Below are 23,487 nucleotides of genomic sequence, written 5' to 3' on the forward strand. Positions count from 1 at the left end.
AAAAAATAAAACTTATAAATTTAACAAAACAAACATTAAGACTTGTACAGTATGAACTAAAAAACACCACTGAAAGAAGATAAAGAAGACCTAAATGAATGTACAGACATTTGTGTTCATGTGCTGGAGGACTTAATGTTATTAGGATGGCAATACTTCCCAAATCAATCTAAACATTCACTGAAATTCCTAACAAAATCCTAGTTGGCCTTTTGCAGAAACTGACAAATTGATCCTAAAAGTCATATTGAAATGCAAGGGACCCAGAATAGCCACAATAATACTGAAAAAGAACAGAGTTGAAGGATATACACTGCCAGTTTCAAAACATACTGCAAAGCTATATTAACCAACACAGTGTGATATGGCAAAAAGACAGACATACAGATCAGCAGAACAGAGTTAAGAGTTCAGAAATAAACCCATACATTTATAATCATTTAACTTTTGACACAGGTTCCAGGACAATCCAATGAGAGAAAGAATATTCTTTTCAATAAATGTCACTGAGACAACTGAATTGTCCAATGCAAAAAAAAAAAAAATTATTTTAGATTCCCTACTTCATACCATACATGAAAATTAACTCAAAATGGATCAAAGACCTAAATGTAAGAGTTACTTATAATTATAAACCCCCTAGAAGAAAGTATAGGTATATAAGTATGTGACCCTGGATTAAGCAACGATTTCTTAGATATGACACCTACAGAATGAGAGAAAAATCTGTAAATTGTGTGTCTGATAAGAGCCTAGTACCCATTCAGTATAAAGAATCCTTTTAACTCAAGATTTAAAAAACAACCCAATTTTAAAATGGGAAAAAGATTTTAACAAACAGTTCACCAAAGAAGATATATTAATGGAAAATAAGCACATGAAAAGATGCTCAAATAGTCATTAGGGAAATGCACACCAAAAACACAATGAGATCCCACTTCACAATCACCCAGAATGGCTATGCTATGGATTGGATATTGTTTGTTCGTCTCCACCAAAACTCATGCTGAAATTTGGTCCACAGTATTACAGTGTTGTGAAGTGAAATCTAAGTGAAATCTAGTGAAAGGTGCTTGCCTTCTATCTCCCTCAGGAACGGCCTCTTGAGACTCTTGCAGTAATGAGTGAGTTCTTACTCTGGCAAGACTGCATTTAGATCCAGTGAGAGCTTGTTGTACTAAAGCAAGGTTCCCCCTCCCTGGTCCCTCTTCACACATATTCACTTCCTGTCTGACCTTCTGTGATATGTTAAGAGGCTGTATAAAAGCCCTCGCCAGAAGCCAAGGCCATGCCCTCGAACCTCTCAGCCTGCAGAGCCAAGAGCTAAATAAACCTCTTTCTTTATAAATTGCCGAGTCTCTGGCATTGTTATGGCAACATAAAATAGACCAATACAGGCTATAATTTAAAAAGACAATAATAAGTGTTGATGGGGATGTGGAGAAAGTGGAACTCTTATGCACGGCTGGTAGAAATGTAAAATGGTATGGCTATTTGGAAAAGGAGTTTGCCAGTTCCTCAAAACATTAAACATAGAGCTAACTTAGAATCAGCAATTTCACTTCTACCTATATACCTGAGAGAACTAAAACATATGTCTACACAAAAATTTCTAATAGAGTGTTCATAATACTTGCATCAAAAAATGGAAACAACGATCCAAATGTCCAACAACTCACGAAAGAACAAACAAAATGTGGCACATCCATATAATGGAACATTCCATCGAGTACAATATATTACCACAACATCTGTGAACCATGAAAACATTATGCTAAGTTTAAAAAGCCAGGCACAAAATATCACATATTGTTTCACTCCATTTATATAAAATGTCCAGAACAGGCAAATCCAGAGATACAGAAAGTAGACTTGTGGTTACCAGGTAATACAGTATAGGGTAGGGAAGAAGAAAAGTTGCTTCTAATGTTTGTTTCAGTTTTGGGGTAATAGAAATGTTTTAGAGTTCGACAGTGGTGATGGTTGCACAATAATGTGAATATATTAAAAACCATTAAATACGTTTAATGAGTTGTTTTGATGGTATGTTAACTATATCTCAATAAAAGGGTTTCTAAAAGTTCAAATTACTAGAGGGAAATCAGAAGAAAAAAGCTCAACAACATACGGTACATAATCATTTATACAAACACTCATATAGTATGTTCCACTGCAACCACACAAACACAGACTTGAAGCCTTCAAAAGAAAGGACAGATTTTTTTAAAAACACTCCTGGGACATTTTTTTAAAAAATATAAAGGCAACACAGGCACATAAGAATTTCAATCATTACAGAAAGATAAATCTCTCCTTCCCACACCAGTCCCACTATTGAGAGGCAATTACTTATTTAAAAAATGTTTTTAGTTAAATTTTGAATAGGCAATGCAAACAGGCTACTTTGGTTTCTTTCTTACTGTCTTGCTAGAGTCTCTATTTCTATACAAGCAAATTAAATATATATTCTTTGGTTCCTCCCTTCTTACTCAAACATTATACAGACTGCACTGCATATTTTTATCTTAATATATCTTGGAGACATTTCCAAATCAAAACATAGATAGCTTCTTCATTCCTTTTTTTTCTTTACTTCCTTTCTTTCAAACAGGTGCAGAGTAATCTACTGTATGTACCAGATTCCAGTAAATCCTCAATTGACCCTGCCAGGGAACATGAAGAATTTACCTAGCATCACAGTTGCTCCTTCTTTCTGACACATTTAGTTATATTTTTACTTTTAATTTTTCAAATGATTGCCTTACCTTAAAAGTAATATAATCTTTTTAAGTTCAAACTGTAACAACTCCTCATTATGTAAAATAAGAAAATATATCCTTAACTTCTTCCAACACAACAATTACACAGTAAGTTTACATACTTACAGTTTGTAACATTTACCCTTCTATCTGATAGTCACAAATTCATATGCTACCAGGGTCTGGCAAATAAATAAACAGGTGAAACAGGCTTAGGGTAAAACAACAGTCAAAATCAAAAAGAATTATATTAAAATCCCTCATCATAAATTTTTAAATAAATTCACTGTTATTTCTAGAATGGTTTGATATGTAAAAATTTATAACTGCCTTATCTTCTTTGTGGCGCCTTAGTCCTTAAAAAAAAATCTATTGGCCAGGTGCAGTGACTTACACCTGCAATCCCAGCACTTTGGGAGGCTGAGGCGTGCGGATCACCTGAGGTCGGGAGTTCGAGAGCAGCCTAACATGGAGAAACACAGTGTCTACTTAAACTACAAAATTAGCCAGGCATGGTGGCACATGTCTGTAATTCCAGCTACTCTGAGGTAGGAAAATCGCTTGAACCTGGGAGGCAGAGGTTGCAGTGAGCGAAGAATGCCCCCTTGCACTCCAGCCTGGGCAACAAGAGTGAAACTCCATCTCAAAAAAATCTATCTTTACACCACTCAAGGTTTTTGCCTTTGAAGAATGCTTTTTTTTTGCTATTCATTCATGCATTCAAAAATATTCATTGAGGGCCTTGGTACTGTTGTAGATGCTAGGGATACAGCAGTGGAAAAAACAGACTCAAGTCCAAGTGCTCATGGAGTTTCCATTAAAAGAAGGGAAAGAAAATATAAACAAACATATACATTTTAGTATTACCTATCAATCAATAAGTTGTATTATTTTCTTTTAAAGTGGAAAAATGAAGGGGCAATGACAAAGGTATTATCTTACATAGAGCGCCGAGATAAGGCCTCTTTGAAGAGGTGAAATTTGAATGAAGTGAGTGAGAAGTATGTTTGAAGCAAGTGGCAAATAAGTCAGTGTGGGTGCCTCAGTGGGGCAGTTGTTAGCCTAAGGCTAGATCAGAAGGCCTCCTGATTTAGAGGAAGGCCTTTAGATCTGTGCGGGGCACAGTGAAGACAGTGAGTTTTATTTGCAATGCAATGGGAAGTTTTTTTGGAAGGTTCTGAGTTAAGGAAAAAAAAAAACTGATCTCAAATATAAATATATATATATATATATTTTTTGGACACAGAAGTCACACTCTGTCACCCAGGCTGGAGTGCAGTGGCACAATCTTGGCTCACTGCAAACCTCACCTCCTGGGTTCAAGCAATTCTCCTCCTTCAGCCTCCTGAGCAGCTGGGATTATAGGTGAGTGCCACCACGCGCAGCTAATACTTTGAGACAGGGTTTTGCCATTTTGGTCACACTGGTCTTGAACCTCTGACCTCAAGTGATCCGCCTCCCTGGGCCTCTCAAAGTGCTGGGATTACAGCCACCATGCCTGACCTCAAATTTTTATTTAATTGTATTTTATTTTTCTTTGTGATTATCTGAGATATTTTCTTTGTAGGTATTTCCAATATGCATCATTTTAAAAGGGATGTTTCTTGTTTACAGCCTATAGATAGAGTCTCATTTATTGTGATAATACATACCTAGCTTTATTGCTTCTATCTTATAAAATAGCAGATAAAAATAAAATATTTTCTTTTTCTCTCTTTCTCCTTCTCCTATCTTTTGTTGGATTACATTTCTTTATATTCCTCCTTCTACATTCTATTCCAAGAATTTAAAAGTTCTATGTATAGCAAATGACATGAATTCATATATGGAAAACCCTAAAAGCTTCACCAAAAAGCTGTTAGAACTGATAAACAAATTCAGTAAAGTTGCAGAATACAAAATCAACATATAGGAATTAGTAGCATTTCTATACACCAACAATGAACTAGCAGAAAAAGCAATTCCTGGCCGGGAGCGGTGGCTCACGCCTGTAATCCCAGCACTCTGGGAGGCCGAGGCAGGTGGATCACTTGAGGCCAGGAGTTTGAGACCAGCCTGGCCAACACGGTGAAACTCTGTCTTTACTAAAAATACAAAAATTAGCTGGGCATGGTGGTGGGCCCCTGTAATCCCAGCTACTTAGGAGACTGAGGCACAAGAATTGCTTAAATCCAGGAGGCAGAGGTTGCAGTGAGCCGAGATTGTGCCACAGCACTCCAGCCTGGGCAACAGAGTGAGATTCTGTCTGGGGAAAAAAAAAAAAAAAAAGCAATTCCATTTACAAGAACTACGAACAAACAAACAAAAATAGAAATAAATTTAACCAATGAGGTGAAGAATTTCTACAAGGAAAACTATAAAACACTGAGGAAAAAAATTAAAGAGGACATTAAAAAAATAGACACCCCATGTTCATGAATTGGAAGAATACTGTGAAAATGACATACTACCAAAAGTGATCTACAGATTCAATGCAATTCCTATCAAAATACCAATGATATTCCTCACAGAAAAAAAAAAATCCTAAAATTCATATGAAACCATAAAAAAGCTCTCAATAGCCAAAGCAATAAAACTGGAGGCATCACACTACTGGACGTCAAAATATACTACAATGTTACAATAAGCAAAACAGCATGCCATTGCCATAAAAAGACACAGATCAATGGAACAGAAGAGAATCCAGAAATAAATCTATGCATTTATATCCAACCAGTCTTCGACAGAGGCACCAGAAACATTAAAAACTGTATATCCAAATGCAGAAAAATGAAACTAGACCCCTATCTCACTGTACACAAAAATGAACTCAAAATGGGTTGAGGATTTAAACTAAGATCCAAAACTATGAAGCTACTAGGTAAAAACCTTAGTTAGGGGAAACACTTCAGGACACTGGTCTAGGTAAAGATTTTATGAAGAAGATCTCAAAAGCACAGAAAACAAAAGCAAAAATTGACAAATGGTATTTTCTCAAACTAAAAAGCTTCTTCACAGCAAAGGAAACAATCATAAAGTGAAGAGACAACCTGCAGAATGGAAGAAAATGCTTTGTAAACTATTCATCTGAGAAGGGATTAACATCCAGAAGTTACAACAAACTCAAACAACTCAACAGCAGAACAATAAATAATCCAATCTTAAAATGGGCAAAGACATCTCTCGAAAGAAGTAACCATACAAATGGTTAACAGGTGTATTTAAAAAATGTTCAACATAATCAATAATCAGGCAAATGGAAATTAAAACCACAGTGGAGTAAAATCTGACCCCAGCTAGGATGGCTATCAAAAAGACAAAAAATGGTCAGTTGTGGTGGTTGACACTTGTAATCCCAGCACTTTGGGAAGCCGAGACAGGTAGATCATGAGGTCAGGAGATCGAGACCACACTGGTCAACATGGTGAAACCCCATCTCTACTAAAAATACAAAAATTAGCTGGGCAATGGTAGCGCACACCTGTAGTTCCAGCTACTCAAGAGGCTGAGTCAGGAGAATTGCTTGAAACCAGGAGGTGGAGGTTACAGTGAGCCGAGATCGCGCCCTTACACTCCAGCCTGGCAACAAAGCAAGACTCTGTCTCAGAAAAAAAAAAAAAAAAAAAAAAAAAAAGACAAAAAATAACAAATACTGGCAAGGATGCAGAGAAAGGGAAACCCTCCTACACTGTTGGTGGAAGTGTGAATTAGTACAGCCATTATGAAAAAGAAATATGGAGGTTCCTTAAAAAAAAAAATAGAACTACCATATGATCCAGCAATCCTACTACTGGGTATATACACAAAGCAAAGGAATCAGTACATTGAAGAGATACCTACATTCCCATGTTTACTGTAACATGATTCATAATAGCTAAAGTATGGAATTAATCTCAGTGTCTATCAACAGACGAATAAAGAAAATATGGTATATATACAAAATGGAATACTATTTAAAAATTTTTAAATAGTATTAAAAATATTTCTCTCATTCACAGCAACATAGATGAGCTTGGAGGACACTGTTAAGTGAAATTAGCCAGGCACTGAAAAATAAATATTGCATGTTCTTACTCATAAGCAGAAACCAAAAAGGCTGATCTTATGTAAATAGAGAGCAGAAAAGAGGTAGGGAAGAGTAGGCAGGAGGGGACAGCCAACAGTTGATTAATGATTATAAAAGTACAACTAGAAAGGAAGAGTAAGTCCTACTGTTCTGTAGCACTACAGGCAGACTATAATTAACAACAATTTATTGTATATCTTCAAATAGCTGGAAAAGCAGATTTAGAATGTTCCCATCACAAAGATATAATAAATGTTTGATGCAACAGATCTGCTACTTACCCTGATCTGATCATTATACATTGTCTACAATGTACTGAAATAAGCACACTGTACTCCATAAATATGTACAATTACTCAATCAATTAAAAATAAAAGCAGAAAAACAAAACAACAAAAAACTAAAAAAGTTTTATGTACAGTATTTGTTGCTTGTGCTTACTTTCTTGCTTTTAGCAAATATACTGCTCTATTTTTTCCCTACAGATAAATCAATACACCTAGATAACTTATTTACCTTTCTCCCTTGTCCCTCTCTCCTAGAGCACTCTCTACCAGCAATTTGATCCTTAGAATGTTCTCACTTCCAAATTACAAACTCCTGATGCTACTATTATTAAAATTTGCCTACCCAATAATACTGCATCTCACAAGCACATTACCATCATCACTTTAAACATTACAGGAGTCACTGGTCACAACTCTCACACATTCTGTAGCTTCATCTATATTTGTTCTTAAATGAATTTTCAAAATTATCCAAAAGACAAAAGAATAAAACCAACATTAATTCAGTATCTTCATCTAACATACACCTATGCTCGAATTTCCCCTATTGTCACAAAAAATGTCCTTTATAACTGTTTTTCCTCAGTCTAGGTACAAATCAGGATTCAGATTCACACACCGCATCTGACTGCTACATCTCTTTAGTCTCATCCAATCTACAACAATTCCATTTCTCTCTCTTTGTTCTTCAAGACACTGAATACTTTGATGAGTCTAGACCAGTTATCCAGCTGTGTCCCAGGAGTATGGTCTCACGATTAAATTCAAATCAAATACTTCCAGCATTAAAAACAGAGGTGATTTATGTACCTCCTACTGCATTACCTTAGGAGGCACACACAATGGCAGATTCTCTGAGATAATATGCCAGTGAAAAGTCTGACCTTGCTTATTATGGTGAGAAACGGTGCCCATTTTAAACATACATTTCTCTGCTGTAATAACTAATATGTGGAGTAAAACATTCGGACCTTGAAAGTATACTGCTCTTGAAAACATTTTACTAAATGGTATTAGCATCCATTGATGATCTTTGCCTTAGTCATAATCATATTGAGGATATCAAATGGTGATTGTTCTGATTCTACATTAGCTGGTATTCTTCTAAGAGACTATTATGTATTATAACAATAAGCATAACTAGCACCTAGATGTTGGTTCCTAAGTATCATTCTTCATTAAAATGAAGGGGGAATCCTTGGAGAGTATCTGCTCATATTCAATGCAGAAAAGGACGAGGAGGTAAGCCAGAAACGTCTTGTGTCTGAAAACCAAAGACTAATAAAAGATTTCTCAAGTGACCATGTGAAGGAGCTTCCACTGGCCAAATCTGAGACAATTTGAATTTCAAAGAGAATGACACTAATGAATTATAACAACTGAATAAAAAAAGGGAGCTTGCCAGGCGCAGCGGCTCACGCCCGTAATCACAACATTCTGGGAGGCCGAGGTGGGTGGACTGCTTAAGCCCAGGAGTTAAATGCCAGCCTGGACAACATGGTGAGACCCATCTCTAAAAAAAATACAAAAAACTTATTAGCCAGGTGTGGTGGCACTTGCCTATAGTCCAAGTTACTCAGAAGCCTCAGGCATGAGAATTGCTTGAGCCTGGGAGGCAGAGGCTGCAGTGACCCGAGACTGTGTCACTGCACTTCAGTCTGGGTGACAGAATGAGATCCTCTATGGGGGGGGGAAAAAAAACAGGAGCCAGGAGACCACAGTAATATGAGAGAGATGGTAAGGATATACATAAATACAAATTAAGCAAAACTGTTTACATCTTTTAAAATCGAGATAAAGAATATGATGGCATTCTTTGTACTACGTTTTCAACTTTTATATAGGTATAGATTATTTTCAAAATAAAAATTTGAAAAAAATTTAAGGGGAAAAAACCCACTGAATTGCAGTTTGAGAGAGCATTTTTGGCATTATAATGACCCTCTGTACTCATATACGATACACTATACTGAGTACAGAGTATCATTATAACACTACAAACAGAATATGTAATTTTAAAACATCAGGAAAAAATTTCCTGTCCAATGAAAAACAAATAGAGTACAAGAAGAAGACATTAGGCAATAGATGGCAGAATCAAGTCAGAAAATAACAATAATCACAAAAAATTTAAGAAAAAAAAAAAAACCTCACCATTTAAGAGTGTTGAATGCTCCTATTGTAGCAAAAAACATGTTGTCTACAAGAAACACATTTAAAATGATTTATTTTTTAAATGAGACAGAGTCTCACTCTATAGTCCAGGCTGGAGAGCAGTAGCGTGATCTCAGCTTACTGCAGCCTCAACCTCCTGGACTCAAGTGATCCTCCCAACTGAACCTTCCAAGAAGCTGGGACTACAAGTGCACACTACCACACCTCAAACTCCTGGGGTCAAGTGATCCACCTGCCTCGGCCTCCCAAAATGCTAGGATTACAGGCATAAGCCACCACTCCCAGCCCCAAGAAACACATTTTAAAAGAGCAAAAATAAAATAGAAAACCATATATCTAAAATAAATACGAAAGGAAAGCTAAAGTTAACAATAAATAGTGTACAGTCATAAAAAGAACAGAACAAGATATACACATGTAAAAATACTGCCTCAAATTATAACATGCAAAAACAAACAGCAAGCAGAAATACATAAATCATCAGTTAAATATTTTAATACATCTCTCTCAGAAAAAGATACACCGAGTTGACAATACAAGAAGATATCTAAGATCTGAACAAATACAATTAAGAGCTATTAGGTATGAAATATTTCTAAAATAAGGCACATTCAGGGACTGATGTCATACAAACAACTTTCCAACTGTAATGCAACCGACTGAAAATCCATAACAAAAAGATAGCTCAGAATATCCTATATTAATAACCCTTGTGTTAAAAAGGAAACAAAGGTACTTAAGAAATACGCAGATCTGAATATTAATTAAAATAGCACCTATCAAAACTTATGGAACAGTTACAGCAGTTCTTAGAGGGATAGCATTAATCAACAAACGAGCAAAGTTAAAATAAACGAGCTGATATTACTTTACACTCACTATGCCGAAATGAAAAAGAATCACAACAAAATGTCAGGGAGGATGCAGAATAATCAAAGTTCTTGTACAGTGCTGGCTAGAGCAGAAACCTGTACAAACACTTTGGAAATCTGGCAGTTTCTTATCAAATTAAATACACATCTACACAGCTAAGAATCTTCCCAAGAAAAACAGAAACATGTTACCAAAACATTTGTACCAAAATGTTTATTGTTACCTTACTTATAACAGGCAAAACTGAAAACATCCAAATACCACTCTACTAAACACATAACAAACTGTGGTATATCTATACAATGGAATTCTATTCAGCAACAGAAAGAATTAACTGGTAAAATAACAGCAACCTAGATAAGTTTCAAAAATACTACGTTAAATAAAGGATGCCAGATACAAAACAATATAGTGCATGCTTTCATTTACTGTATATGGAATCCAAGTACAGGCAGAACTAAACTCTCCGGAGGGATAGAAATGTTCTATATTTTGTTTTGTGTGGTATTTATACTCAATAATTTCCAAATCTAAGAGGGGGGGTATACACAAATGGTTATAATACCTTTTCTCCTAATTACGAAAACACTGGAAACAACACTAATGTTCCTCATCTAGAAAATGAACTAAAAAGGCCAGGCATGGTGTCCCATGCCTGTAAACCCAGTACTTTAGGAGGCCAAGGCAGGCAGATCACTTGAGGTCAGGAGTTGAGACCAGCCTGACCAACAGCGTGAATCCCTATCTCTACTAAAATACAAAAACTAGCTGGTCATGATGGTGCGTGCCTGTAATCCCAGCTACTTGGGAGGCTGAGGCACAAGAATCACTTGAACCTGGGAAATGGAGGTTGCAGTGAGCCAAGATTGTGCCACTGCCCTCCAGCTGGGCAACAGAGTCAGACTCTGTCTCAAAAAATAAATAAATAGAAAATGGACTAAAAAGAAGTGGTTATCTTCATACAGTAGAATACTATTTAGCATTCAAAAGGGTCCAACATCTGGCCAGGCCCAGTGGCTCAGGCCTGTAATCCGAGTACTTTGGGAGGCCAAGGCAGGTGGATCACAAGGTAAGGAGATCGAGACCACCCTGGCCAATATGGTGAAACCACATCTCTACTAAAAATACAAAAATTAGCTGGGCGTGGTGGTGTGCACCTGTAGTCTCAGCTACTCAGGAGGCTGAAGCAGGAGAATTGCTTGAACCTGGGAGCTGGAGGTTACAGTGAGCCAAGTTCATGGCACTGCACTCCAGCCTGGCAACAGTGCAAGACTTCATTAAAAAAGAAGGGGAGGGGGCAAACATCCAACAACATGGATCAATCTCAAATGAATGCATTATGCTAAGTTAAAAGAAGCCAGACTCAAAAAGGTACATATTGCAATATGTATTCCACTTATAGAGCATTTCTTAAAAACCTAAACTGAAAGAACAGAACACAGATCAGTGGTTGCCAAAGGCAACCTAGAGGAATTGACTACAAAGGGCCATGGGGAAATATTTTGGCAAAATAAACTATTTAATATCTTAATTATGACGGTGGTTACACAATTATATACATTTGTCAAATCTTACAACACAACTATATAGTAAAAAAGAGGAATTTTACTAATTGGGAATTATACCTTTAAAAAAAACCATGGAGAGAGTCCCATAACTGAACACATAAGAGCTATGCATTTTATTGTACGTTAATTATGTCTCTACACAAGTAAATAAACTAAACATTCAACTTAATAGCTGGAAGAAGAGTCACAGAAGCAAATCCAAAACAAGTAACTTACAAAGGCAGAAATCAATGGGGAAAAGTGAGAACAAAACAGTGAAAAAAAAAAAAGTAAAATAAAAATCAGTTTATTTGAAATAGTCATTAAACAAAGCTCTGGCAAGAATGAAAAGAAAAGGAGAATATGAAGAAAGAAAATAACAAAGGAGGTTTTTAAAAGTATTATAACTATATACTAGTAAGTTTAAAAGCTTACATGAAATGAATTAATAAACTAAATATTAAAGAAATTAAAATGACAGATCTCCCCAGCTGAGCACAGTGGCTCACATCTGTAATCCCAGCACTTTGGGAGGCCGAGGTGGGCAGATCATGAGGTCAGGAGTTCAAGTTCAGCATGACAAACATGGTGAAATCCTGTGTCTACTAAAAATATAAAAATTAGCTGAGTGTGCTGGCACACGCCTGTAATCCCAGCCACTCAGGAGGCTGAGGCAGGAGAATCACTTGAACCCAGGAGGCAGAAGTTGCAGTGAGCTGAGATTGCGCCACTGCACTCCAGCCTGGGTGACAAGAGCAAGACTCCATCTCAAAAAAATAAAAATAAAAAACAAAAGTAATAACAGAAACTGTAGAGTATCTTTGTGGTCCAGGGATGGAGAAGCAGTATTTAACACTTAGGATACCATCAAAGTCTATGAAATAAAATTCTAGTTTTTGAATTTCTTTTTTGAGCCACTCTAAGTATTTGTAAAGACTGATATTTGAGGATTTTCACTCTTTCTTAGAGATCATCGAAAAAACAAAAATTTTTAATAGAATATAACTCATTCTATCTTGCAATTACCAGATGTCAAATCGACCCTTTCATAAATCTAAAGTACATTATAGAATCTTACAGATCTTATTTTTCCTATGTTTTGCATTTTTTAATTACATACTGGGAATTACTTCATCATTACTTATGATTTTCATCAATTATTCCCAACTACACTAAAAAACAAAATTAAAATTAAAGAAAAAAATGAAGAATGATGGTGTATGGTAGGCAGAATAATTGCCCAATGATACACATGCCCTAAACCCCAGAGCCTATGAATATGTTAACTTATGTGGCAAAAAAGGACTTTGCAGAAGTGATTAAGGGTAAGGACTTTGAGTTGGGGAAATTATCCCAAATTATTTGGGTTGGTCTAATCTAATCACATGGGTACACAAAAGTAGAGACCCAACCTTTCCAGACTGTTGTCAGAGGGAGATGTGATGGTGGAAGAATGGTCAAGGAAATGGGATTATTGCTGCCTTTGAAATTGGAGGAATAGCAAAGCCAAAGACCACAGCAGCCTCTAGAAATTAAAAAAGGTGGCCAGCTGCAGTGGCTCACACCTGTAATCCCAACACTTTGGGAGGCCAAGGCGGACAGATCACGAGGTCAGGAGATCAAGACCACCCTGGCTAACATAGTGAAACACTGTCTCTACTAAAAATACAAAACACCATGCCTGTGGTCCCAGCTACTCGGGAGGCTGAGGCAAGCGAATTGCTTGAACCTAGGAGGTGGAGGCTGCGGTGAGCCAAGATCGTGCCATTGCACTCCAGTCTGGGTAACAAGAGCGAAACTCCGTCTCAAAAAAAAAAAAAAAAATACAAAACACTGGCCGGTGTGGTGGCATGCGCCTGTAGTCCCAGCTACTCGTGAGGCTGAGGCAAGAGAATTGCTTGAACCTGGGAGGCGGAGGCTGCAGTGAGCCGAGATCTTACCAGTACACTCCAGCCCAGATGACATTGCAAGACTCTGTCTCAAAAAAAAAAAAAAAAAAAATTTTTTTTCATTTCCACCCACAACGGCCAAGAGAAGAAAATGACAGAGGAATATATCTTACAATTATTAGACAAATCAGAAAATAAACACCAACAGTAAGTAGCATTTCTAGACTCTGAAGCTGATGGTGGTGATACTGACTATAAGTAAAATCTCAGACAGAGTTGTCACATAACAAAATCCTAGGTGAATTTTCTCAAATTCAACAATCAATGAATTGAACAATATATTTCTAAGGAAAAAAAAGGCAACATGGTAAGGACTGCATCATATAATATTCTGCAAACAAATTCTGGACCACCTCATTATGCTCAAAGGACACATCACAGTATTCTTTCATCTTTTATGCTTATGAGCCAAAATTTACTTGATACAAAGAGGTGTACCTTATAATTCTTATTTTTTTATTTTATTATTTTTTTAAATTGCATTTTAGGTTTTGGGGTACATGTGAAAAACATGCAAGGTTGTTGCATAGGTGCATACATGGCAGTGTGATTTGCTGCCTTCCTCCCCTTCACCTGTATCTGGCATTTCTCCCCATGCTATCTCTATCCAACTCCCCACCCCCCGCTGTTCCCCCACTCACCCCCAACAGACCCCAGTGTATAGTGCTCCCCTCCCTGTGTCCATGTGTTCCCATTGTTCAATACCCATCTATGAGTGAGAACATGCGATGTTTGATTGTGTGTTCTTGTGTCAGTTTGCTGAGAATGATGGTTTCCAGGTTCATCCACGTCCCTACAAAGGATGCGAACTCATCGTTTATGATGGCTGCATAATATTCCATGGTGTATATGTGCCACATTTTTCCTGTCCAGTCTATCATCGATGGGCATTTGGGTTGGTTCCAGGTCTTTGCTATTGTAAACAGTGCCACAATGAACATATGTCTACATGTGTCTTTATTATAGAATGATTTATAGTTCTATGGGTATGTACCCAGTAATGGGATTGCTGGCTCAAATGGAATTTCTATTTCTAGGTCCTTGAGGAATCGCCACACTGTCTTCCACAATGGTTGAACTAATTTACACTCCCACCAACAGTGTAAAAGTGTTCCTATTTCTCCACATCCTCTCCAGAATCTGTTGTCTCCGGATTTTTTAATGATTGCCATTCTAACTGGCGTGAGACGGTATCTCAATGTAGTTTTGATTTGCATTTCTCTAATGACCAGTGATGATGAGCATTTTTTCATATGCTTGTTGGCCTCATGTATGTCTTCTTTTGTAATGTATCTGTTCATATCCTTTGCCCATTTTTGAATGGGCTTGTTTGTTTTTTTCTTGTAAATCTGTTTTAATTCGTTGTAAATTCTGGATATCAGCCCTTTGTCAGATGCGTAGACTGCAAAAATTTTTTCCCATTCTGTTGGTTGCCGATTCACTCTATTGACTGTTTCTGTTGCTGTGCAGAAGCTGTGGAGTTTGATTAGGTCCCATTTGTCTATTTTGGCTTTTGTTGCCAATGCTTTTGGTGTTTTGGTCATAAAGTCCTTGCCTACGCCTACATCCTGAATGGTTTTGCCTAGGTTTCCTTCTAGGGTTTTTATGGTGTTAGGTCTTATGTTTAAGTCTTTAATCCATCTGGAGTCAATTTTAGTGTAAGGTGTCAGGAAGGGGTCGAGTTTCTGCTTTCTGCATATGGCTAGCCAGTTTTCCCAACACCACTTATTGAACAGGAAATCCTTTCCCCATTGCTTGTTTTTATCAGGTTTGTCAAAGATCAGATGGTTGTAGTTATGTTGTGTTGCCTCCAATGCCTCTGTTCTGTTCCATTGGTCTATATCCGTTTTGGTACCAGTACCATGCTGTTTTGATTACTGTAGCCTTGTAGTAGAGTTTGATGTCCGGTAGTGTGATGCCTCCTGCTTTGTCCTTTTTGCTTAGAATTGACTTGGCTATGCAAGCTCTCTTTTGGTTCCATATGAAGTTTAAGGTGGTTTTTTCCAGTTCTGTGAAGAAGGTCACTGGTAGCTTGATGGGGATAGCGTTGAATCCGTAAATTACTTTGGGCAGTATGGCCATTTTCACAATATTGATTCTTCCTAACCATGAACATGGAATGTTTCTCCATCTGTTTGTGTCCTCTCTTATTTCGTTGAGCAGTGGTTTGTAGTTCTCCTTGAAGAGATCCTTTACGTTCCTTGTTAGTTGTATTTCTAGGTATTTTATTCTCTTTGTAGCAATTGTGAATGGCAGTTCGTTCTTAATTTGGTTCTCTTTAAGTCTGTTATTGGTGTATAGGAATGCTTGTGATTTTTGCACATTGATTTTGTATCCTGAGACTTTGCTGAAGTTGCTTATCAGTTTCAGGAGATTTTCGGCTGAGACGATGGGGTCTTCTAGATATACAATCATGTCGTCTGCAAATAGAGACAATTTGACTTCCTCCTTTCCTAATTGAATACCCTTTATTTCTTTTTCTTGCCTGATTGCTCTGGCTAGAACTTCCAGTACTATATTGAATAGGAGTGGTGAGAGAGGGCATCCTTGTCTAATGCCAGATTTTAAAGGGAATGCTTCTAGTTTTTGCCCGTTCAGTATGATATTGGCTGTCGGTTTGTCATAAATAGCTTTTATTATTTTGAGATACGTTCCGTTGATACCTAGTTTATTGAGAGTTTTTAGCATAAACGGCTGTTGAATTTTGTCGAAGGCTTTCTCTGCATCAATTGAGATAATCATGTGGTTTTTGTCTTTGGTTCTGTTTATGTGGTGAACTACATTTATAGACTTGCATATATTGAACCAGCCTTGCATCCCTGGGATGAATCCTACTTGATCATGGTGGATAAGCTTTTTGATGTGCTGTTATAATTGGCTTGCCAGTATTTTATTGAAGATTTTTGCATCTATGTTCATCATGGATATTGGCCTGTAGTTTTCTTTTCTTGTTGAGTCTCTGCCGGGTTTTGGTATTAGGATGATGTTGGTCTCATAAAATGATTTGGGAAGGATTCCATCTTTTTGGATTATTTGGAATAGTTTCAGTAGGAATGGTACCAGTTCCTCTTTGTATGTCGGGTAGAATCGGCTGTGAACCCATCTGGACCTGGGCTTTTTTTGGGTGGTAGGCTCTTAATTGCTGCCTCGACTTCAGACCTTGTTATTCGGCTATTCAGGGTTTCGACTTCTTCCTGGTTTAGGCTTGGGAGGAGGCAACTGTCCAGGAATTTATCCATTTCTTCCAGGTTTTCTAGTTTATGTGCATAGAGTTGTTTGTAATAATCTCTGATGATGGTTTGAATTTCTGTGGCATCTGTGGTGATATCCCCTTTATCATTTTTTATTGCATCTATTTGGTTATTCTCTCTTTTCTTTTTTATTAATCTGGCTAGTGGTCTGTCTATTGTGTTAATCTTTTCAAAAAACCAGCTCCTGGATTTATTGATTTTTTTGTAGGGTTTTTCGTGTCTCTATCTCCTTCAATTCTGCTTTGATCTTAGTTATTTCTTGTCTTCTGCTAGGTTTTGAGTTTTTTTGATCTTGCTCCTCTAGCTCTTTCAATTTTGACAATAGGGTGTCAATTTTAGATCTCTCCTTTCTTCTCATGTGGGCACTTATTGCTATATATTTTCCTCTAGAGACTGCTTTAAATGTGTCCCAGAGATTCTGGTATGTGGTGTCTTCGTTCTCGTTGGTTTCGAAGAACATCTTTATTTCTGCCTTCATTTCATTGTTTATCCAGTCAACATTCAGGAGAAAGTTGTTCATTTTCCATGAAGCTGTGTGGTTATGGGTTGGTTTCTGAATTCTGAGTTCTAACTTGATTGCACTGTGGTCTGAGAGACTGTTTGTTATGGTTTCCGTTCTTTTGCATTTGCTGAGGAGTGATTTACTTCCAATTATGTGGTCAATTTTAGAGTAGGTGTGATGTGGTGCTGAGAAGAATGTATATTCTGTGGATTTGGGGTGGAGAGTTCTGTAAATGTCTATTAGGTTTGCTTGTTCCAGGTCTGAGTTCAAGTCCTGGATATCCTTGTTAATTTTCTGTCTCGTTGATCTGTCTAATATTGATAATGGTGTGTTGAAGTCTCCCACAATTATTGTGTGGGAGTCTAAGTCTCTTTGTAAGTCTTTAAGAACTTGCCTTATGTATCTGGGTGCTCCTGTATTAGGTGCATATATATTTAGGATCGTTAGCTCTTCTTGTTGCATTGATCCTTTCACCATTATGTAATGTCCTTCTTTGTCTCTTTTGATCTTTGTTGCTTTAAAGTCTATCTTATCAGAGATGAGAATTGCAACTCCTACTTTTTTTGCTCTCCATTTGCTTGGTAAATCTTCCTCCATCCCTTTATTTTGAGCCTTTGTGTATCCTTGCATGTGAGATGGGTTTCCTGGATACAGCACACTAATGGGTTTTGGCTTTTTATCCAATTTGCCAGTCTGTGTCTTTTGACTGGGCCATTTAGTCCGTTTATATTTAGGGTTAATATTGTTATGTGTGAATTTGATCCTGTCATTTTGATGCTAGCTGGCTGTTTTGCCCATTGGTTGATGCAGATTCTTCATTGTGTTGATGCTCTTTACTATTTCGTGTGTTTTTGGAGTGGCTGGTACTGGTTGTTCTTTTCTATGTGTAGTGCCTCCTTCAGGAGCTCTTGTAAAGCTGGTCTGGTGGTGATGAAATCTCTGAGTACTTGCTTGTTCACAAAGGATTTTATTTTTCCTTCATTTATGAAGCTTAGTTTGGCTGGATATGAAAGTCTGGGTTGAAAGTTCTTTTCTTTAAGGATGTTGAATATCGGCCCCCACTCTCTTCTGGCTTGTAGGGTTTCTGCTGAGAGATCTGCTGTGAGTCTGATGAGCTTCCCTTTATGGGTAACCCGACCTTTCTCTCTGGCTGCCCTTAGTATTTTCTTTTTCATTTCAACCCTGGTGAATCTGATGATTATGTGCCTTGGGGTTGCTCTTCTAGAGGAATATCTTTGTGGTGTTCTCTGTATTTCCTGGACTTGAGTATTGGCCTGCCTTGCTAGGTTGGGGAAGTTTTCCTGGATAATATCCTGAAGAGTATTTTCCAGCTTGGATGCATTCTCTTCGTCACATGTGGGTACACCTATCAAACGTCTTTTCACATAGTCCCCTATTTCTTGTTGACTTTGTTCATTCCTTTTTACCCTGTTTTCTCTAATGTTGCCTTCTCGTTTTATTTCATTGAGTTGCTCTTCGACCTCTGATATCCTTTCTTCTGCTTGGTCAATTCGGCTGTTGAAACTTGTGCATGCTTCGCGAAGTTCTCCTGTTGTGTTTTTCAGCTCCATCAATTCACTCATATTCCTCTCTAAGTTGTCCATTCTCGTTAGCATTTCGTCAAGTCTTTTTTCAAGGTTCTTAGTTTCTTTGCATTGGGTTAGAACATGTTCTTTTAGCTCATGAAAGTTTCTTGTTATCCACTTTCTGAAAGCTGATTCTGTCATTTCATCACACTCATTCTCCATCCAGTCTTGTTCCCTTGCTGGTGAGGAGTTGTGATCCCTTGTAGGAGGAGAGGTGTTCTGGTTTCGGGTGTTTTCATCCTTTTTGCGCTGGCTTCTTCCCATCTTTGTGGATTTATCCACCTGTCAACTTTGTAGTTGCTGTCTTTTTGATTTTGGTAATTTTAAGTCTGCAGCAGCAGAACTCATAAACCCCCTTTTCTTCCCTCGAGGTGTTCTGTCCCAGGGAGTTAGGGCTTTATGATTTTCCGCTGTGCTGCTGCCCTTTTCCCTGCCCACAAGGTGGCAGCCTCGTCACATTCAGCCTGCAGAGGCTTCGCTGAGCTGCTGTGGGCTCTGCCCAGCTTCCGTGTGAACTTCCCTGCAGTCCTGTTTATATGGGTGTAGTTAGAACTGCTTCCGCTATGTTGGCCCACCCCTGTAGTGGCGGAGTCTCTGTAGTGGTGGGTTGCCTTGGCTATGGCAGATTGCCCTGGGAACTGCAGGGTGCCTCCGTAATGGAGGACGCCCCTCCTCCACAGAGCTGGACCGTCTCGGGTTCAGTTGTGTTTGCCGTGGCTCTTTTTTTGCCCGGCAATCTCCTGGCTTGGCTCCCTGTTTTAGCTCCCCTTGCTGGCTAAGAGGGGACACCGTCTCGTCTGCTCTGCCCTGGGAGCCACTGCGTCGGCTGAAACCGCGGCTCTGAGATTCATGGCGCTTTTTTGCCTGGGAATCTCCTGGCCTGGCTCCCCATTTCAGCTCCCCTTGCTGGCTTAGAGGGGACTCAGTCTCGCTCACTCTGCACAGGGAGCCGCTGCACCAGGGTGCAGGCCAAGCAGCCGTGCCGGTCAAAACCGCGGCGCTGGCGACCCATGGGGCTCCTGTGCCTGTGAATCTCCTGGTCTGTGGGCAGTAAAAATCCGTCTGGAAATGCGGCGTCCACTCACCCTTTGCACTTTCTCTCAAAGCTGCAATCCCGAGTTCCTCCTAACCGGCCATCTTGGATCTCCTCCGGGGCTCGGGCTATAACATTTTTAACAGCTTTGCATGTATGAGCAGAAGCCATTAAGCGTCACCAAAATCCCCGATCTCAGGTCCCTGTGTTCGGGCGCCACGTGTGCCAGGAACTCTTGACCAGCAAGAGGATTGCAACCTCCAGCTGGGTCCAGGTCGCAGCCAAGTCGCCTCTGCACCGCGCGGGATGCTATCTCTGAGGCCCGCAGGGAGAAGGCAGGCCAGCGCAAGCCCCCTCGTTGACTCCATGCGCGATCTGGGTGCGTGCCTCCCTGACCTTGTCCTCTACTCTCCTCTCATAATTCCTATTAAAATATTTAATAAAGTTGTTTTTCATAATACTTTTATTCCTGTATCTACATATTAGTAGTAAAGTAACTTTATAAAAATACAAAAAGGGTTTATTTGATCCAAATGGTTAACGGTGATGCCTATTTTTGTTAAATATCAAGAGTTAGTCAAAACTTCCAAGGCACAAACCATAAGGCAAAAAATTGGTGAGGCTGATTACAACAAATTTAGAGAATTCAATGTGCTATGAATTCACACAACTCCATTTCAACAACAGAGACCCTCAACAAAGTAAGAGACATATGACAAAGTGGAAGAAGTTACTTATAATGCATGAAGTCAACAAGAAATCAATATGTAGAATATACATGGAACATGGGAAAATCAGTTCAAAAAAGGAAGTAATACTAATATAAAAACAGACAAAGAATTAAAATAATTTCTAAGACTCCCAACAAGCTAACAAGCATATGAAGAAATGCTCAGAATAATTGATGGTACAAGTAAAACAACAAGATATATTTTATACTTAAACGAGGAATGTGGATGGTGTCAAGTGTTTCTGAGATATGGAAACACTGAAATACTCATGCACTCTGCTGAAAATGCAGATTAGCACAACTGTTCTGAATAGCAACCTTGTATTATTTATCCAGTTTCAGTCTCTACATACCCTATGATCTGGCAATTGTGCTCTTGGGAATATATCCTAAATAAATGGTCACAAAGGTCCATAAGAAAACAAGTACATGAAAACTGACCACAGTTTGAGGTAGATAATCTGGGTCTATAACTGAAAGGCTGAACAAAGTGATACTTAACCTTTTTGGCACCTGGGATCAGTTTTGCGGAAGACAATTTTTCCATGAAATGGGGGAAGGTGGGGGTGGAGTGGGGAATGGTTTAGAGATGAAACTGTTCCATCTCAGATCAGGCATTAGATTCTCATAAGGAGCGTACAACCTGGATCCCTCACATGTGCACAGTTCACAACAGGGCTCGTGCTCCTATGAGAATCTAATGCCACCACTGATCTAACAGGAACTGGAGCTCAGGCAGTAATGCTCACTCTCCTGATGCTCACCTCCTGCTATGCGGCCAGGTTCCTAACAGGACTGGTACCGGTCCTCAGCCCAGGGGTTGGAGACTACTGGCCCAAAAGATATACACTATTTAAGTTTTATGCAACAGTTAGAAACAGTGGATGAGATGTACAGATAGGACCATGGATGATAAGGGCAGGCAGGGTAAGAAAGTACATAGTAGGAGACAAGTAGGACAATCTACCTAACTCCTTTTTACCCCTGAAACATATTATGCTGTATTATAATGTCCCTGAAAATGGTATACTACATTAAAAACAGGTTTATCAACACTGATTTGATTTATTCTATACATTATAAAAATTACAATAATAATATACTGTTAAGCACATACGTAAGAATCCTTTACATAATAAATTTTAGACCACTTAATACAAAGAAAGACTGTCAAAGATGAGAATTTTGCTCACTTTAGCTCCAACACTGCAACTGCCCGTACTCCCAGTGCTCCCACTTGCAACTCCAGTAAATCGAGCTTCCAATAACTCTTGCCTTCTTGGATCCAGACTATGAAGCTCATCCATTGCACCTATTAAGAAAAAAGAAAAAAATGTACATATATAGAGGTATATGTGTATACTTACATACACACAAATATATACATGTGATTAGTTAAAATGTCAAAAATTTAGAGATGAATGCTATAAGCAGATGAAATTGAGAGACTTTATTTTTAAATGTACACATCAACTTATCAAAACGTCCTACAATGGATTTCCAACACTTTTGGCTGCAACTCACAGAAAGAAATATATTTTCCATCAAATTCAGTACACAGTTACAAACATTCATATATTTAAAAGTTTCACAGCATGCTTAATCTTACTGCAATGCAGTAGTAAGAGTCCTGTACAACATCTATTTTCTAGTCTATTCTAGTACATTTAAAAAAAGGATAGGGTGACACTATTAAAAGCAATTAAATTGATTTTATAAACCATGGGTCCATAGTTTAAAAAACACTACTCTGCTAATGTAATCTCCCTATTAACCCAGAATTTTAACACTATGTGACATTAGCACTTATTTTGTTTATGTATATCTTATATAACTAACAACATTTTAAACTGTAAAGAACTGTTTTATTATTGCCACAATCCTTAAGACTTTTTGTACAGTTGATAGTTTCAAGTTTCCATCAGGTAAATTAAACTCAGATACATCAAACAGATGACTGAAGTAACAACACTTACCATTAAACAACCACTTTGAAAATTAAGACGAAAAATTTAACACCCTGATGTTACTGTTATCATGAAGACTAAAGCACTCCAAATTCTAGATGAAATTCAAACAAATTCTTATTTTATCTATGTCTGCTAATTGTGTTCTGACAAAAACCCTAGAAGTGATATAAATGAATAGCTCTCAAAGGGAGCAGGTAAGGATATAACCAGAATCCAGAATGACTTGGGGAAGGAACATTTTCAAACCACACCAGCCCCCTTCCACACATCCTGACATTCCTCTCCTAAAGGTTCACAGCTATTCCTATAAATCTTATCTTTTGAAATTTCCTTTCTTACTTTTTATCCTCACCTTGACAGAGGACTAGATGGATGGTAGCCACCCTTTCATGCCTATTTGCATCCCTGTAGCTGAAAATACACCTTCCCCTGTCTACTTCTCCTTCTATCTCAAAAACAAGAGGTAACTCCCTCTAAAAAGCTAAAGCCTTTAACACTTGCTTTTGACCTCATTCCTTCTTGACATCCAAGAAATATTGTATTCACAAGTACCCTACCTCTCCGGCATCTATTCACTCCTTTTTTCCTTCTGCACTCATTTATATCTTTTTAGAAGTCTACCTTAGCTTCAATTTCATTGTACTATCATTTAATTCTTCCCTTAAACTGGTTTATAACTATATCATCCTTAGTATCATCAATGCTTTCATTTTTTTCTCTTCCTGCTATTACATCAGAAACTGTATTATTCCTTCACTGAGGGGAAAAAAAAAAGCAAAA

The 23,487-nt window shown here is 38.1% G+C and overlaps 1 protein-coding gene across 3 annotated transcripts in view; it reads right to left on the minus strand.

The window, feature by feature from the left end:
- The window catches only part of TLK1 (tousled like kinase 1), a 170,271-nt gene that overhangs the window by 102,543 nt on the left and 44,241 nt on the right, over positions 1-23,487 (minus strand). For all 3 annotated transcript variants that reach the window (XM_064373373.1, XM_012468540.2, XM_064373372.1), the window contains exon 2: positions 21,931-22,049. In XM_064373373.1, coding sequence (XP_064229443.1) covers positions 21,931-22,049 — 119 coding nt within the window. The remainder of the gene's footprint in view (positions 1-21,930; positions 22,050-23,487) is intronic.

The sequence above is a fragment of the Aotus nancymaae genome, unplaced genomic scaffold, assembly GCF_030222135.1.
Source record: "Aotus nancymaae isolate 86718 unplaced genomic scaffold, 86718_ANA_hifiasm-v0.15.2.pri h1tg000008l, whole genome shotgun sequence".
Classification (NCBI taxonomy): Eukaryota; Metazoa; Chordata; class Mammalia; order Primates; family Aotidae; genus Aotus; species Aotus nancymaae.